Here is a 19160-nt window from a genome sequence, read left to right as displayed (position 1 = left end):
AAACAGTCTGGTTATTAATGGCATAGATGCATCACCTTTCTGAAGGACTGCAGGTTTTCTTTGTTTTTGATTAAATAAATATTTGTCCTAATATGGTCTCCCTCTCTGTCTAAGGCTGTCATGCCATAAATGTTTTCAGATTTGATTTTAATAGTAATCTGAGTTGAATTTTCTTTTTAGTTTCCCTGTTTTGGTTCTCTGGTGTGAATAACTGATGTATTTACATGTGTTTTTCAGTGTTAGGTGGAATGTATATATTTTAAAAGTCTTTATGACAAGCTTGACAACAGGTCTTTACGTGGGATTTTTTGGTTTGTTTTCCAAATGTGGGGGAAATGACCACAGAGAAAAAGGTTTAAAATATGTTTAAAGATGTATATAAGAGACACTAGGTATATAAATAATGGATGATCTGGGGAAAAGATGGTAAATTTGTCCCTATGTTGGAGAACTTCTAGCAAAGAAGATAGACATAGAATCATAGATTGTTAAGGGTTGGAAGGAATATTAAAGATCATTTAGTCCAGTGTCCTCTGCCATGCACTGGGAGACCTCCCTCTAGATGAGGTTGCTCAAGACCTTATCCAGCCTGGCCTTGAACAGTCCCAGAGACGGTAATTCCACAGCCTCTCTGGGCAGTCTGTTCCAGTTTCTCACCACACTGAGAGTAAAGAATTTCTTCCTAATATCCAACCTTTGTTTCTCCCCGTTCAGTTTGTACCCATTACTCTTTGTCCTACCACTGCAGTTCCTTACGAAGAGTCCCTCTCCACCTTTGCTGCAGGCCCCCTTCAGATCCTGGAAGTTGCTGTGAGGTCTCCACGCAACCTTCTCTTCTCCAGGCAGAACGGATCCAGCTTCCTCAGTCTGTCCTCATAAGGAAATGCTGCAGTCCTCTTTTCAACCTCATGCCCTTCTCTAGACTTGCTCCAATAGGTCCATGTTCCTCCTGTGCTGAGACCCCAGAGCTGATGCAGCACGGCAGGTGGGGTCTGAGCAGAGCAGAGGGGCAGAATCCCCTCCCTGGCCCTGCTGGCAACACTGCTTTGGAAGCAGCCCAGGACACATTTGGTCTTCTGGGCTGTTAATGCACATTGCCAGCTGTTGTTGAGGTTTTCCTCAACCATCACCCCCAAATCTTTCTCTGCAGGGCTGCTCTCACACTTCTTCACACAACCAGTAGCCTGGGATTGCCATGACCCAAGTGCAGGACCTTGCACTTCGCATTATTGAATTTCATGAGATATGCATCAGCCCACCTGAATTGTGTCAAGGTCCCTTGGGACTTGGCCAATAACATTACATTTGAAAATGTGGGAAGGAAAAGGTAATCGGTTTTAACTCCAAGCACTTTTTATTTTTCCAGTCTGTGACTGCAAGATGTGCTTTTTCTCCCAAACAACTCCTTATGTTCTTTTGTAATCACTAGAGAACATGCTGTATTCATTAGTCAGGATGCATGCCTTATGTACCTGTAGAGTACTGGTAGTGTGCATTTGCAGCGGGTGTTTTGACCTGTATCTGTTATGTATATTAAACTTTCATATTTACAATTTAATCAGAGGAGTTTTTAGGAATAAAAAAAAGCCCTTCTTTTTCTAAGTTTTTAAAGTTTATCAGTATTCTTTTAAGGTCAGCTTTGTGTAAAATACTGCACTAATTTTACATCTTTTTTTTTTTTTTTTTCATCTCTTTCTGCATATTTACATTTCTTTCATTCCACAGACTTAAAGAAGTATCTTTCTGTCTGTCTTCATAGTATTGTTTCAATACTTTGAGCAAAATTTTGCAGGTGTTGCTACAGCTTTTTCTATTGACAGGAATGCAAATCTTTTAGATTTAAGTCTTCCAGCTGTATGGGCTAGAGTGGAATTCTCCTCACGTGGTCAATATAATTTAATTTTCAAGCTTGTTTATTGTGGGCAAGCTTGTCTGCCTAACACAGCCCTCTGGCACAGGTTTCAGAAAACAGTATGACATACATGAATACTCAGTCCTGAAACAGTACTGAAAGCCAACATGAACCATGCATGTTTGTGGCATCATAAAAGGCTGAAATTGAAATTTTCAAAAGGGCTGTGTTCATTTATCCTGTATTTTCAGATTAATTCTGCCTTAGTTAGGTAGGCACAATTGCCACAAGTACCCAGAACTTAGCTAGCTGTACCACCAGATCAGTCTTTCTTGTATACATGTGATGAATTAGTAATTCCTTCATAATGGAGCATTGTGATGACAGCTGCTTTAGAATTTCACTTCCTTTCAAGCCTGAAAGGGTGAACCTTTGGAAGTGGATAAAGGGCGTTGTGAATGAGAGGTGCCTGTGGAAAAAGAGACTACTAGTAGCTATCTTTTTTCAAGATGTTGCAACAATATATTGAATACTAAGATACCACCTGCCTGCCCTGCTGCTGGTGGAGGGTGGTTTGCAAATGCAAACAGATAAAGAAAAAAAAAAATTGTAAGCTACCCAAATTATTCACTGAACCTCAGGACTTCAATTTCTGCACAGTTTTCTTTTTTTTTAACTCCTCAGAGCAACTTACGATAAACATTTTGTACTAATTGTTAAATTGTTAGTTGATAATGGAAATTGTTAGTTCAATCATGTGGAAAAGCACTGTTTCTTTCTTCTTCCTAAGAGGAAGGGATTTTTTTGCAAAGTGGGTTTGGGATAGGTGTTTGCTATGTCTGTGCTATATGCATCTTAGACTATGTCATTTGTTTATCAAGAAAGATATTAATGAATGCTAAGACATAATCTAGCAAAAACAGTCAATAACTTCCAAATAGGTAGATCATGTAAGGGTTGCATTATAGATGCACATACTAGCATCAAACTGCTGAAGTTTTTTAACCCCAGAAGAATATCCTTATTCCTTAATGATTGTTTCAGAGTATGAGGCAGTGTTTTAGCTTGCTAATAAAGTAAATTGAAGAAATTAATAATCATAGTTTTCTCATCTATAATGCTCTTAATTTAGTGACTGCCTATGTTTGTAACTGTACAAACCTATTAGTGTTCCTACATTTAGTGTAACATTTAACATGATTTAGTTGGAATTGCAGTGGGAGTGATAGTGTACATTTCAGTTATCAGAACTTTTAAATAAATGTTTTTAGTCTTATTAAGACAAGAAAAGGGGAAATGTATGACTGATCACATATTCAAATAAATGAAATTCTTCTTATTAACATATCAGATAAATATGTAGGAAGTTGTGCCTGGAAACTCTCACAGCTTATTGTTAAAACAATTGAAGGATATCAGTCTTCCTTTTGTATTTACAGAGAACGTAATTTTAAATGTTAAAATTACTTTAATCTGTACACAAAATATCATGATAATGCACACTGTATTACCTATGTAGTTATTCTGTGCTTAAGTGCTATTTGAATAGAGACGTAATGTTCAGTTTTTTAGCCTAAATAAAAGTCCCTGGCTGGAACTTAGAACCTAAAAGCATGAAGGAACAGATCCTTCACTTAAGGAATAGATCCTTCTCTTAAGGAGCTTTTTACTTGGGTAGCTTCTGTTTCCTGTACACAGGTGTCACATAAAGCCTCCTGAAAACTCAAACCCATGGAATAACAGAGTAGAAGAAAATAAAATATTTCAGTAGTAGGGGACCTACAAGAATCATTTAGCCCAACTACTTCAGTTCAGGGCCAACCCAAAGGTAAAGCAGGCTCTTAAGATCTCTGTCCAAATGCCCCTTACACATTGATAGGCTCAGGGCATCATCGGGCTTGACCACCTCTCTATAAAGAAATGCTTCCTAATGGTGAGTCTGAACCTTCCCTGGTGCAGCTTTGATCCATTCCCACACATTCTGTCACTGGATCCCAGGGAGAAGAGATCAGCACCTCCCTCTCCACTTCCCCTCTTCAGGAAGCTGCAGAGAGCAAGGAGGTTGCCCCCCAGCCTGCTTTCCTCCAGACTAGACAAACCCTAAGCCTGCTCACAGCCATGGTGTCCAGTCCTTCCATCAGCTGTCTTGCCCTTCTCCAGACACCTTTGAGGACCTTCCCATGGTTCTGAAATGGTGGAGCCCAGAGCTGCACCCAGCACTCGAGGGGGAGCCCTGCCCTAACGCTGGACACAGAGGGACACATAGAGTGCCGAGGTTGGTGCACTCAGGGTGGGGTTTGCTGCATCAGGATGGCGTTTGCTGCACCCAGATGGGGTTTGCTGCCCTCCTGGCTGCCAGGGCACACTGCTGGCTGCCACAGAGCCTGCTGCCAACCAGCACCCTCAGAGCCCTCTCTGCAACCCCAGAGCTGCCCCTCTCCTGGTGTAGACTTGGGTCTGGTATTTCTCTATCCCAGGTGCAGAATCTGGCATTTGACTTGCCATCTTCATGTCACTGGTGATTGCCCAGTGCTCCACTCTATCCAGATCCCTCTCTCCTAAGGCCTCTTGTCCCTCAGGAGAGTGAACAGCACCTCCCAGTTTGATAACACCAACAAACTTGGTGTTTGATAACACCAGCAAACTTACTAATGGTGCAGTCACTCCTCTGTCCAGTTCATTGTTAAAAATGAACAGAATTGGCCCTAGAACTGAGCCCTGTAGGGCACCAATAGAATAAAACAAGCAGCAGCCATAAATTTTCAGAAAGGGCAAATGAATCACTTACTGTGTAAAAAATCTGTCTTCAAATCAATCCTATTTTATGCTCAAAAATAGTTAGAGAAGTAATTTTACAACCTATATGCAAAGAGGGTTTCTGGGATTGTAGAGACATCTGTCAGATAAAGGTGAAAGTTCATTTTATCAAAATATCATCTAAAAATGGTGAACAAAATAATTAGTAGTGAAAACAATTTCTCCTTAAGCTTGTCCTAGTAGAATATGTGGAGACTAATTTTAAATATAGATCCCATTTCTGAGCTTGATAAAGTAATTAACGTGTTTTAGTGGTAGCCAGTGTTGCTTGGCTTATGTGATGCACTAAAAGTGAACACAAATTCTGTGCCTTCAGTGGCCATACTCATGAAATCTACTAAAAGAAACTCCAGCAGCAAAAATTACCCAAATGATGAAAAGCCCAACAGTTACCCTCAAAAGCCATGGTGTCAATATGGCAGTGAGGAGTCAGTGTCATCTGTGATGCCACTTTTCAAGTGAAATTACTAGAGATGCTAATTTTTTAGCAGATTTGTTCTCTGAACAAAGAAGATCACACGTTGCAGCAACAAAATGAGAGTAGGGCAGTAGTGGGAATGAGCAGCAGTCAGTGTAACCCCGATGTACAGTACTGCTGTGGATTAAGCACTGTGGTACATGTGACCTAACATTCAGATTTAGGAGTTAAATGTCTGTACACTCTCAATTGTTTGACTGTAGTATTTTTTAGGAAGGGAAACTCTTTGGCTACAATATAGTAAACTGACGGCATGATGATCTTTTGAGCTTGTAGTGTTTTTCTTGAAGCATGCTTTTAAAATTTGATCTTTCCTGTGTGATTGAATACTTTGATCTTATGGTATTTTCCACTGAAGCAAGTCACTGACTTTTAAAAGAAAGAACATTATTGCCAAGCAAAAATGTTTTCTTACATAGTAATTGTATATATTTAATAATGTACCTTTTTTTTAAAGACTTGCAAAGCTAATATTACACAATTAAAAGAAATTACTCCTCACAGCTAATATATTAGAATACTTGTCAATTACCCTGGAAAAAAAGGAGAAACTAGTTTTACAGGTAAATTCAAACATCAGCTATAGTAGTTTTCCATTTCTACTATACAGAGAGAAAATTCAGCCAATATTGATAAATTATGTCATTAAAATGATAGTTAGTACTGTGGTATTTGAAGTACAATAGAGAGGGCTCATTAAAAATGTTTACAGAGATAATTATAAGTATTTTTTTAAAAGTTTAAGTGGTGGTTCCATTGCTTTCATTTCGGCCATTTATTGTAGCTAATAATTGTGTGCCTTTTCTTACTGTGCATTCCATTGTCTTTGTCATTTTCATTGTTGGTTTTTGCTCTTCTGGCCCCCCAGATAAATTACACTTAGGTTTTTTCTTTAATGTTGTTGCCAAACCGTTCAAAATCAAAATAGCCATTGTTATTTAAAAGGAAAAGAAAGAAAATGGATGTGAGAGTAACCATACATTTGCATTTGAAAAAAATCTACTTTGTATTTTAGTTATACTGTGTTTTCTTTTCCTTTTTAAAAGCAAAATTATTGTGAACAAATCTGCTTTCCCAAAGGCTGGATCCTGCAGTCTGTGTAACTCCTGACTTTCCATTTACTTTGACAGCTGGGGATCTTCAAAGGGTGCTGGCAGGAGTAAGGGTTGATGTCCTGTCCCAGTGAAGCTAATGGTGTAAAGCCTATTGAATTACTTTGGTTTGGGATTTGATTCTGTGATTTCAGATAGTTAAAGTCTTGTTTCTAATTCAATTCTTATTGCAAGCTCTGCATGTTTCTTCCTGGTGTAGTTGAAGGGAAAACATATGGAGACCTTCCAGAAAATCGTTTAGGGATTTTTTACTTAATTTTTTTTTTACTTTAGTGATTATGTTTTTGTTCAGTCTGGGGTTTTTTGTTTCAGTGCAGCTCACCAGTAATTCTACTTCTTGAGCTCATTCTGAGCAGCTCAGAAGGTAAAATGAACTTTGAGGCTGTGATCCTGCAGTATACATGCTAGCAAAATTGGATATGTGCAAGGACTTTCTGACCTCATTGAGGAGGCTTATGTTCACTGGGACTCTAGAATGAGGCTTTTTAATGAAATATATGCCCTAGCCAGGAATAAAGCAGGCATTTCTGTTATCTGTAAGGAATCTGTCAAAACTTCTCTGATCAGGCTTTTTTACTATCCCATCTTGAGTCCTTTTTTTAATGACATCTATTATCAGATTGAAATGGCGATTGAGACACTGCAAAAGTCTGATGGTCTGTCCACTCACAGAAGCTCTCTTCTCAACAGCCATGTAAGTTGTCTCTTCTTCACATACACTCTCTCTTGCTTGTTCTGCATGCTTAGCCTGCCTCTAAATGTTTGTTTTATTTTATTATTACTTTTTGCTCTTAATCTTCCCATCTTAGTTGCTTGTAATCTTCTACTACACCTCCCATGGCTTTATTTTGTCAGATTAAATGTCTTTATGGTATATTGCAGAGTGTTACCTGTTTCCTATGCTGTACACCTGTGTTAGGATGAGTTAACACATTTGACTGTTTTGCGGGTTACAGTGTAAATGTCAAGCTAAGGTTCAATTAATTCTAAATTAGCTGGCTTTTGGCATTTTAAGTACAATTGTCTACATCATAAGAACTGTGTACCGTGTATTAATTTTGTGGCATGTGAAGAGGAAGAGAAGAAACAAACAGCACACCTAAATAATATATTTAGGTTATTCCTAGGTGTTTATCCATTTATTCTGACTAGTGAGTTTATTTTTAAATTACTTATTTAAGAATCCTAAGGATCCTTCTGATGACCTGGTAAAAATTGAAAGCAGTGCCTTAACTTGAAGTACACAGAAATGTCTTATTCATCTGCCTTTTACTTTGTTTTTACCCTGCAAGTCTTACAGTTAAGACCTTTTCATAGACAACGCTAAAAGATATTTGGGGAAAACATGATCTCCAAATATAGTGATAAGTTAATTATATATAACTTTAAAATAAAGGAAAAAGACCAAGTTAATTTTAAACTTATTACATAAATAATATTATTACTTTGTAAGTTGTTAGTCTTTCTGAAATGTTTTTTTTTCTATTGATTCTTAAGGTTTTGAATTTTGTATTTTTGCCATGTTGATTGGTTTGTATTCATATTACTCTTTTTTCCTTCTCAGCTTTACTTATTATATAAATTCAAATACCCTTATTGTTTTACAGAAGAAATTGAAATTTAGTTTGCAGTCTGAATGTAGAATATGATGGTAAAGATTGTCCTTTGAAAATAAAATTAAAATTGTATTCTTTAGAAGGTTTGGTTTTGGATTTGGATTTTTTTTTCCTGTAGGGGTCTGGTTTTGTTGTCGTTAAAATTAAAAATGTTTTGTGGAGAATTTAGGCAAACTTTTTCTTCTTAAATCTAAAATTTAAGGGGAAAACTGTATTATAAAAAGTTACAGGAAATTATATACAGAAAGACATTTAGATTCCACCTTGTGTGCTTAAAAAATAATTATTTTGAAGTTAAGGTGGTTTCAAAATTATTATTTAAATAATAATTGATATTATTTGACTAATAATATGAAAATCATTGTTTAAATGTAATTTTTAACAGACCGTAGCTTTTTTGGGAATGTTTTAGAACCATCTAGAAAGATGGTTAGAACACTAGAACTATTCTAAGTTTGTGCTTAAAGCTGTTAGGAAGTCCGTAGTCTTTGTATAAAACCAAGAAAGATTACAAGATAAGCTGCAGTGCCTCTGCAAGCTGTGTTTCACTCATTCCTAGTTCTAGGCGCTATTCACAGTGTCTTCCTAATAACAAGATTTGCATAGAAGATCACAGTCTTTCCAGCTGTGAAGACTTACCGTGGTATTTCTTGACTGTGAGCACTTTGTGAAAAATACTGTGATAGGGATGTGTCCTTGACTCTGTGTGGAAAGAAAAATTTAAAACAACCCTTGTACACATTTTGGTGGCAAAAATTCTTTCCTGCTTTTGGTCATTTTGAAAGAAATTTAAAATCTAGATCAAGCCTACAGGATGTTTTGCCTGTTTTTAAAGCAATGATTATTGTCTTTAAACTCAAGGACAGTTGTAAAGGAAGTTTAAGTGTAGGTGTACACTTTGACTCTTTAAACTTTTCCTGAATTTGCCTTCTAATGGTTTAGTTTGTCATTTATTAAAATAATTGGCTTAACAGATTTTAAAATAGAATTCTAAATTGTGTTTTTTGTTAACTTGTACACTTAGCAGGTGATTAATTAATTTGTGAAAATATTTTCACTTGGAATTTAAATTTTCACCTTTTGCTACCTCAGTGAGGTTTTGTAGGATTTTTTTTCCTAAATACATGAGTTCTCATTTTAAGGAGTTTGTCATTTCTCCTCTGTTTTCTTTTGTTTCTTGATGTATTTCTGCATGGGATCAACTTATTCAACTAATTGATAGTTGAGTGTTTTATAAATGTTGCAGATTAATTGAAATCACACTCAATTTAACAGGTCTGGCTCTGTAAATATTTCATACCTTTCCCCAGCTTACCAGTACATTATGATCAGTACTACAAATTTATACAACTCAAACCTGAACAGTTTTAGAATTGTATTTCAGCTTGATAGAAAAATGTTTGGGTTCTTTAAAAAGTTGTTTACAATAATGTTTGGATTCAATTTTCTCTTAAAATCATGAATTAACTGCACTTTTTTTTCCAGGCTATAATCTATCAAGTAAGGATTTCAAGCCCTTGCTACTAAGTAACTCCTTCCAAGACCAAAAATTCTTGTATTGCACTTAACTTTTGATTTGGCTTTTTGTGTGTTGAATAATGCAAGTTATGTTTGAAATAACATCTGTTAGAAATTCATATAATTAATGAAGTGCACTCAAAGTGATTAATAATAGATTAGAAACCATCTGGAGGAAAATATCTTTAAGGCTACATACAGAACTTAATTACAAAATAATTAATTTTTGTTTGTCAGTCTTTTGGGATTGACAGAGTTTTTCCCCTTGAGGAAAGCAGAAGTACTTCACGTTCTGTATTGTTCTGATTCAATTGTAGCTGTAATAATATATGACAAATGTTATATAAATGTGTTAATAAAAATAGAGATGTAATAACAGATTTTCAGTATGGATAGATTGCAACTGTTGAAAGTCATAATTACCTTTGTTTGTAAGCCAAGACAGGCTTACGTCAGATCACTAGTGAAATAAGTTTAATACATTCACGCAAAACTCAAATATTAACAATTATACCTTTTCTTCAGCTATATTTCAAAATGACAGATGCTCTGTTTGGAAGCAGATGCTCTGTTTGGAAGCACTTGTTAATGTTAGTACATATAAAACAATGATAAGTGATGATTAACTGTACTTCTTCATTTTCTTTATTTGAAATGCAAAATTGCCTGCAAACCGAGCTAAAAATTTTATGTCTTGGAAGCATTTTCATCTTCTTTCTGTATTTTTCTAGAGCCTAGAAAATTCTAGGGAACCATGACAAGTACTGGGACAAATAAGGAAAATGTTGACTTATCAAAAAACTAAAACAATGAAATTTAATGTATTCTCAGACTATATTTGTTTTGATCTATTTTGTCATTTTCCTTTAATATTAAATCTAGGAGTATTAAATTGTCTTTTTAACTTACAAATTAGCAACAGCTAGAGATGTTTCATAAGTATGCTGTACTTAGCATATGCAGTGATGTTACGTAATGTCTCTTCTTGCATGTTTCTAATTATCTACTACAATTACATGAAAAGATTACTGTTTTTCCAAGAAAGTCATTCTGTTCCTTTTGGAAGTCAAAGGCAAGCAGGCTACAGCTGAAAGGGTTTGTATCCCTAATGATTCATAGACATACCAATTATTTTCAATAATTACCTAGGTAGCTCTTTGACTTTTATGCAGTAGCTTTTTTCTTATCTGTATCTTAATGTTTTTTTATAACAGGCAAAGAGAAACAGTATCATATTCCAGATTTCCAAATGCATTAATTTCCTATTGTGCCCAAGGAGTTTGTTTTCTGCAATTTATGTGTATTACATTCATGATTCCTTTATTTCTTTGTGGTACTAACAATTTGTCTCCAAAGCATAGATACCTTTATCACATACTGATGTGTGGTACTGAATCAAAAATATTTTAAGAAAAGGGCACTAACCTGAGGTCACAAGTCCAATGAATTCTGCTATTCCCTGGTAATTCTGAAAATGTTAAACATTATTGTTTAACTAACATTTAAAGACACTCTGAGGAAGGAAGTAATTTTTTAATAAACCTGAAGAGTGGTTCCAACTGTCAGAAGTTAATGCTGTACGCATACAATATTTTTAATAAAGTATATAATAGGGCTTTTTTTTCTGTTTTGTATGTGATATAGCTTCAATGGCTTTTAGACAACTATGAAACTGCAGAAGGAGTGAGCCTTCCAAGAAGTACCCTTTACAACCATTACTTACGACACTGTCAGGAGCACAAGTTGGATCCAGTCAATGCTGCCTCCTTTGGAAAACTCATACGGTCAATCTTCATGGGACTACGGACCAGAAGACTTGGAACTAGGTTTGTGCAATTGAAATCCTGAATTATAATAAAAAATAAAGGTAATAATTATGAATAAGAAACTAGTCTGCTAGAAAAAGAATACATAAGACCTGCATTAAAATATTAGTGGTTTTCTGTCAGTTCTATTTCTTCATGTTGAACAGTTCTATGTTTTTTCAAGATGCTATTCTAGTTTTATTTCTTCTGCTTTTGACAGTTTATGTGTTTATATTTTGGTAACTACACTTCAGATTTTTATCATTACAAATAAAACATAACTTTCCATTTGGAAATCACTGAGAATACTGTTTGCCCATAACTAGATAAATTGTATTTATTTGCATTTTATTTTTCTTACTCAAGTGGAGTGCAAGTTAGTATGCTGATAATATTTGTTTAAGAGAGTGAATTAATTTCCCAAAAGCAGTAAAATGACACTCATGTAAAACAGGTATGACAGGAGAGCCAGACCTGATTTGTGTGTGTTGTTTTCCAGTCAATGTAAATTGTAAAGTAAATGTAAATTGTAAAGTAAATGTAGTGTAAATATGTAAAACTAGTATTACTGCTCATTTAATTCTTGCTTTTTTATAAAGGGGGAACTCCAAATATCATTACTATGGGATTCGTGTCAAGCCAGACTCTCCTCTTAATCGACTACAAGAGGACATGCAATATATGGCCATGAGACAACAGCCCATGCAGCAGAAACAGAGGTAAAGTGTGAAACACAACTATTCACACTATTTCTAGTTCATCAAGTCTTACTTTTCCTTACATGGACAAGTTGGAATTCCTGTTCAGCTTTTTTGCTGTGAAAACAAAAGTGTGCTGAATACCCAGTTGATGTCAATGACATCAGGCACCGGTCAGTGTGAAAGAATATTTACCTGGAAATTGTCATAAATTTGCAGAAAATAAATAATAATAAAATTACCTATAATATGAACAGATTCTTCTTAACTATATTGAATTATTGTCCCACAAGCTGAATAAAAGCAGTAAGAGCTTTAATTTCAAACATTCCTGTTTCTTTGCATTGTTGAATCATTTTATGTTCACACTTCTTATCAGAGAAATTACTATTAAGTTGCTTGGAATTTATTTCATATCCCTGTGAAGAATTAATATGACCACAATGGTTTACCTCCAAGTAAGTATGTTCCCTTAGTATCTGTAGTTCCTTTGGTACCTGTGAAGGCTCAGAAGTAGTTGAAAGCTGTGGCACAGGGCTGTACTGATGGTGAAAGAATGTGTGAATATCCATACTAAAAACTACATTAAACAGAAAATTTTAGGGGGAAAATGGGAAATTAGTAAATTTCTTTGAAATTAATTTTGATTTGACTAGTGTTACTAGCCAGTCATACTACCCTAAAGTAAAATGGATTACATGCATAATTTCATGACACTCATAAATAGAAGAGCACCATATCAAGCAAGTCACCTTTAGAACATTTACTTCCCCAAAGACATTCAGTTGAATGAACAGTTTGTTATAGTGTACCAAGCATATTTTGTGTCCTTGTACACAACTGAGATGGAAAACACAACTTCAAACTTTAACTTCAAACACAGAAATCATTTTGATCTGAAATGATTTTACTGTCATTCCCAGAGAGTACAGATTATTTACAAGACTAAATGGTAGCTTATGGTAAAATATATAGTCTTAACTATCTTTTGCTGAGCATAATACAGGAGTATGAGATGTCTCATAATAGCATCAAGTAGAAAATGCTTGTTGCAAAAACCATGGCAGGATTATATAGTAAGGAATGATGATAGATATTTACAAAATCTTCCAGCAAGCTTATTTGACCCACTCAATCTCATTCACTTACACATTCACTTGCATCCAAAGTTACATATGTGCACCAAAACATATGCCACAGTGGTCAAACTAGAATTATTTCTGGAAAAATTATGCCAGTCAGCTAAACATTGTCACATCTCTTGTCTTCTTCGTGATTCACAAAGAAAAAGTGATTTTAGAATTTCATTATATAGCTGTTAGGACTGGATATTTCTTTTTGTATTATTTTCTTGATTATTTTATTTAACACCACTGTATGTATTATATAGTTCCCTTATTTTCCTTACCTAAGTATGTTTGGCATTATTTTCTTAACTTTAAGTCAATATGTTCCTTGATTATATCTGAACAAAATCACACATATGGCACTGTGTGCAGTTAGTGCACACTTCTGTGCCCCATGTTTTGCACTTGCGCCTATGTACCTGCACCAACATGCACCCAATTCAGGCTCAATTCACATCAGTCCTGAACTCTGCTGCGAGAATCTATAAAGGTGTTGGTGAGGGGTGGGAACTGCAAGATACCATTATGCACAATAGGTAGCTGTTACGTGAAAAATACTGTGCTATAGAAGGCTTAGCGTTTAACTTCAGTGTTTCATATATGACAGTATGTGTTCTTATCATTGTTGTCCTACTATATCACTTGATACACTATATCAAGTGTATTGATAAATTCTAGCAGGATTTATTAAGAGAGAACTAAAAACCTGAATATTGTGATTTTCATGATTATGGTAATATTTCTCTTTTGTCAGTTTATTAATATTTCTAGTGGTTCATTTGTCTTTTAAATTAGTGGTAAATTGTAGTCAATATACTTTTTTTTCTGGGTGGTTATACCAATTCTACCATCTCTATCAGACACATCTAATTGAATAAATACTTCTAGTTCTCTTCAGCAAAGGCTGTAGACTGAATGTATGCCTCATTTTTCTTCATTCCTTTTCTTAATTTGGAAACCATGAACCTTTTGGATTTGCATAACTTCAGTATCCCAAAGTGCTCATTTTGAAGTCTTTGTTATCCTCAGACAGTATTGTTGTTTCTTCTTAAAAGTAATGAAGCATTACCTTTATATTACAAAATTATGCCAATATGTGCGGAAAAGGAAGGATTTGATTCTTTTTGATATAAATTTGCTGGTGTTACAACATGATGTTACTAAGCTAAATTCTACCAGAAATTGGGAGTACTGCTGGAATATCACCTTTGTGAATTCTGTAATGCATTGTTAACACTCTGGCTTCTCTTAGTGGTTTTTTCTTCTGTTTTTTACAAAGTAAGTAAGAATATCTAAATTCTTTTGACACTTGTCCTGAAAATTTTATTTTGAGATGGAAAAATCAAACTCTTTTATTTGTGAAGAAGTAAACAGAAAGTATAATTTTGTACTTGATATTTTTGCAGGTATAAGCCTATGCAGAAAGTGGATGGAGTTGCAGATGGCTTCACAGGAAGTGGTCAACAGACAGGCACATCTGCTGAACAAACTATAATTGCCCAAAGTCAACATCATCAACAGTTTCTCGGTATGAAAGCAGGTTTTATACTGCTATATAAATAAGATGAACTTTGTTTTCACAGTGAATATCAACCCAGACAAGTAAAATAGTTGCGTCTGAAGTTATCATGCCCTCTCTAAAATCCTTACTCTCAACAGAACTGAAAGGCATTTAAATTACACTTTATGTAATTTAAGTTTTATGTAATATTTAATATGCATCATGTAAGTATAAAAGGAAAAACAGGAAAAACAATGTGAGATATGCTTCATATTACATAAATATGAAGTTGCTTTCCATAAGTATATTAAATGTGCATGATGAAATTTTTGCTATGAAAGTTGTTTCCTTCATGTGCATTACAGTGCATTTTATTTCATGAAAATTGGCATAGGGGGATGGCATTGCACTACTGTGCAGGTTAGCTGCCCCTGGCTGTTTTGAAAGGATGTTCTAGTGTTGTGAGTGGAAACAGACAAATAGTTTCAACTGAAAACCTAAAGGTCATGTTTAAAAATACCCTAATTGTGGATTTTTTGACCAGTCATAGAAACAAATCATAATTTAGTTAATTGTTTATGTAAAAAAAATCCTTGGCTATGCTGATAGAGTGTGCTATTAGTGTAGGCTTATTTGGTTGGGATTTTCAACCACCAAATCCTTTGGCTTGATTTTGCTATTACTAAAACCATTTCAAGCATAAGGGTAGCATTAAAATGTTTTGAATCTTCTTTTCCAGGTACCTTTCAGTCCAGTATTTTTATCTTACCAGCTTGTCTCTCAGAAACATTTGTGGCAAATAGTAAAAGCACACAATGGCTGTACTTGAAAGTCTAGTAAATGTCAAGTAAAAATGCATATTGAGTTTATTAAGCCCCATCACACCTGGCAGCATGGAAACTCTTCAGCTGAGCAACAAAAAAATTATTCAAGGATTAGTCTCTCCTGCACTGACTCAACATATTTTCTTTTTAATAGTCTGAAAAAGCATATGTTAGGTTCTCCATATAGGTATACTATATACACAACAGCATTTTAATATATTCAAGTATAATTTTGTATTTATTTTTTACTAAAAGTTATTAATATATTTAGTATTTTGGCATACAACAGGTATTAAGTAATGTCCCCTTTGAATATTATGACCTTTAGGAATTTATGTCTTTGTATAATCCTTAAATTTTTTTAAACTGTACTGTAACTGGCACCTCTTTCATTATGCTGTCATGACAACAGATGCATCTCGAGTACTGCCAGAGTTTGGAGAAGTTGAAATATCTTCTCTGCCAGATGGTACTACCTTTGAGGACATCAAATCACTACAGAGTCTTTATCGAGAGCACTGTGAGGTATTTCCTATAAACCGTTAATTTTTAAAAGTTCATGACTTTTACTGAAAACCAGTACAGGAGAATAGTGCCAAATATATTGCAGCCATGATAGTGGCATGTGACTTTCCCCACAATATTTTATTTATCTCAATGAAAAGGAGAGCAAAAAGGGTTTTCTGAATGATCCTCTTTACAGGGGAAAGAGTAACATGTAATAAATACTGAGAATGAAATGTTGTTACATGTATGTTTTTCAGAATGTTAGACTTTAGATTGTGTATGGAGATATTTGGTTTAGTCAATAACAAATGTAAATCAGGTTAGATTATAATTTTATTTTCTTTTACATTAAAAGCAGTAACATTTTTCTCGTCAAAGAAACATTAAGACATTTCAACCACATTTGATACTGAACAATATGTCTTTTAAAATTATTTATGAAGGTGCTTCCAGCTTATAAGGCATTATGTGAAGGAGTAACATTTGCAGTAGCAGTAAATATTTTCTGTGCCTAAATCCTCTGATATGTTTACATAGGCCATACTAGTTCCCAGAGGCTTCCAAGCAAGCCTTATGCAAGTCTCTGTGCACAACAATTTATAGTGCTGGATAATTTATGGGTATCAAAGATAATAAAACAGGTACCATTTATAACTTGAGAAATATACAGTTTGCATTGGTTCCACTTCGTGATGAAGGAAAAGAGCTGTAGATCTAGATGGAGTTGGGAGTGGAGGGATTCTGGGTAAAAGACAATATGATCTCATGTTTCATTTTTTCAGGCAATACTGGATGTGGTTGTTAATCTTCAATTCAGCCTGATAGAAAAATTGTGGCAAACTTTCTGGCGCTATTCTCCTTCTGCTCCACCTGATGGCACTCCTGTTAATGAACCAAGGTCAGTAAACGTTTCTCTTTATTTAATGTGTCTCACGATAATGTGAGTGTGAAATTTAAAAAATCATATTAGTTTTAACTTAGTAATTTCTTCTCCTATTATTATTTTCCAAATTAAATGTATGTTGTCTGGCAGTTTTGTATAGCCTGGGTGTATGTAAAAGGACAGTCTTGAAAGAGTTGTATCTTCCATGGGGGTATTTTGTATGGACAACTGCAGTGAAGTTGTCTCTTCCCAAGATCCAAAAGGATCGTTCATACGTTTGCGCTGTTTGTGAGCTGTAGGAGAATTATGGAGACATTTCTTAAATCCATTTCCATGTGAGACAACATTTAAATAAGTTATATTGGGTGCAACTGAGACATCTATGATGCCTGTATAAAAAAGTACATTTTAACACCCAGGTTTTTACCTGCTGTAAATCACAGAATCATAGAAAATTTAGGTCAGAAAAGTCAAATTCAGCTGTTAACCTAGCACTACCATGTTAGATGCTGAACCATACCCCTAGGTGCCATAAATGCATTATCTTTTATTATTTTGCCATATTTTTTTTAACACCAGCAATCTGAGTGAAATAGAAAGTCGACTTCCTAAAGCAAAGCTGATTACTCTGTGCAAGAATGAGTCTATTCTGAAATGGATGTGTAACTGTGACCATGTGATGTACCAGGCTTTGGTGGAGATTCTCATTCCTGACGTCCTTAGACCTATTCCTAGTAAGTTCAACACCTGAAACATTTTGTAAAGATTTTTCTGCAAGCATATATGTGATGGAGGTGTACTTGTGCCTCACAGGGCAGCTTAAGAAAAAAGTTTTAAAGTTACAAAATACTGTATCATTTATCCTTAGTTTTGTTGTGTAAGGAGTTGTGCTGGGAAATGCTTACATCACATGTTAATCTTTGATTTGTCTGGAAGAGAACTGTGGTCTTTGTGATTCCATGTCTGGAGATGTGGTACTCTATCCCTAACAGCTGAAATCAATTCTATTAACTGTTAAGGCAATGAAAAATTCCTAGTCCAATTTATTACTCTAATCTGCTGTTTTCCTGTCATACATCCTGTGTGAAATAGTGAGTGAATGTCCAATCATACCACCATTACCAGAAGGAGAGCTTTCTTTTCAAATTCAATTTTACTGGAATCTGTCATTGCTCTAGCAATGTGTTTTTATGGCTATCTTTGGTAGGAAACAAATTCATGTGAAGAAAGTTTAACTCCTTCATGAAGTATTTATTGTCTCACATATACTGTCCTAAATGTTATGCTGAAATCATGTTTGCAACCCACTAAAACCCTCGTAATTCTTATGTATTATCTTCTTCCAATGAAAAAAACCCAGTATTTACTGTAAAAAGTTGGATTTTTTTTTTTTTTTATTCGGGCTGTAAGTAGTTTTGCAGGTAACAAAGCTATATTGTCATGCTCTGAACCCCTCCTCTGCTATAGTGAGTCCAGCAGTAGTAAGCATTCAGTAAGAATATTTGGTGGTAGTGCCTTGAAAAAAAGTTGTGTTTACTTCTTTCTTGCCAGTGGAATAAAATCAAGTTTTAGCATATTATGTATAATACCAAAAAAATTTAAACTAGAAATGTATAAAATATGAAGGTTTGCCATTTACAGTGCACATTTTACCTAGCAATTGACATAATTTGTGCATCTATATAACAGAATAAAGGAAAAAATGTTTTCTTAAATACATGCAATTATTGACAACTATTAGTTGTGTAAATTATTTTGCATTGGTTTATATTTAAGGTTTTACTTCTCTAATGACAATACCATTAGGTAGGATTTTAGAGTAATATAGTGTATCACAAACAATTGGGTAATAATAAAAACTCCTACAAATTTAATTATAACATTTAATAGGTTGAATGAAAATTCTCAGCTGCAAAAGCAAGTTAATTTCTGAATAAAAAGGTAGTGCAGACATTTTCATCAAACCTGATCCTCTCCTTTTCAGTTGCTTTTCCTACAAAGCCTGGCAGTCTCTAGAGAGATGTTTAAATGACATCATGCTGTCTTCCTGCCTTGCTTCATAAGATGCATTGGGCATTGCCAGTACAGAATTTCAAGAAAATCGAGGCAAAATCAGTTACTATCAATAACTAGATGCATCATATCTTTTTCATGCTATTTCTTTCTTTCTAGAATTACCAGTTATATTTGAATAATTGATACCTACTGTGTTTGACATTCCTGTTTTGGGGATGGTTATCAGACTGTCGGGTTCAAACACATCCTCTGATACCAGGACAAATTCATCCCAAGGGACTTCTGCCTCCTTTTTGTGAATAGTCCAGTGGTTTTCTGCTCAGAATTGCACTCATTGAGCTACTTTGGAAGACAGCTAACATATTTTCTTAGTTTATAATTTAGGACCATCTAACTAAATGGCTTT

General features: G+C 34.8%; 1 protein-coding gene across 2 annotated transcripts in view; it reads left to right on the top strand.

The window, feature by feature from the left end:
• The window catches only part of RFX3 (regulatory factor X3), a 109935-nt gene that overhangs the window by 74798 nt on the left and 15977 nt on the right, over positions 1–19160 (top strand). Inside the window, exons 5-11 of one of the 2 annotated variants that reach the window (XM_041486127.1) lie at positions 6879–6953; positions 11038–11219; positions 11798–11917; positions 14430–14551; positions 15761–15873; positions 16638–16753; positions 17318–17472. In XM_041486127.1, coding sequence (XP_041342061.1) covers positions 6879–6953; positions 11038–11219; positions 11798–11917; positions 14430–14551; positions 15761–15873; positions 16638–16753; positions 17318–17472 — 883 coding nt within the window. The remainder of the gene's footprint in view (positions 1–6878; positions 6954–11037; positions 11220–11797; positions 11918–14429; positions 14552–15760; positions 15874–16637; positions 16754–17317; positions 17473–19160) is intronic. The other variant, XM_041486128.1, reaches the window with a different exon arrangement.

This window comes from Pyrgilauda ruficollis, unplaced genomic scaffold (assembly GCF_017590135.1).
Source record: "Pyrgilauda ruficollis isolate IOZ18807 unplaced genomic scaffold, ASM1759013v1 scaffold74, whole genome shotgun sequence".
In the NCBI taxonomy this organism is placed as follows: Eukaryota; Metazoa; Chordata; class Aves; order Passeriformes; family Passeridae; genus Pyrgilauda; species Pyrgilauda ruficollis.
The sequence above is the reverse complement of the archived record's forward strand: the minus strand, read 5'-3'. Positions and strand labels throughout refer to the sequence as shown.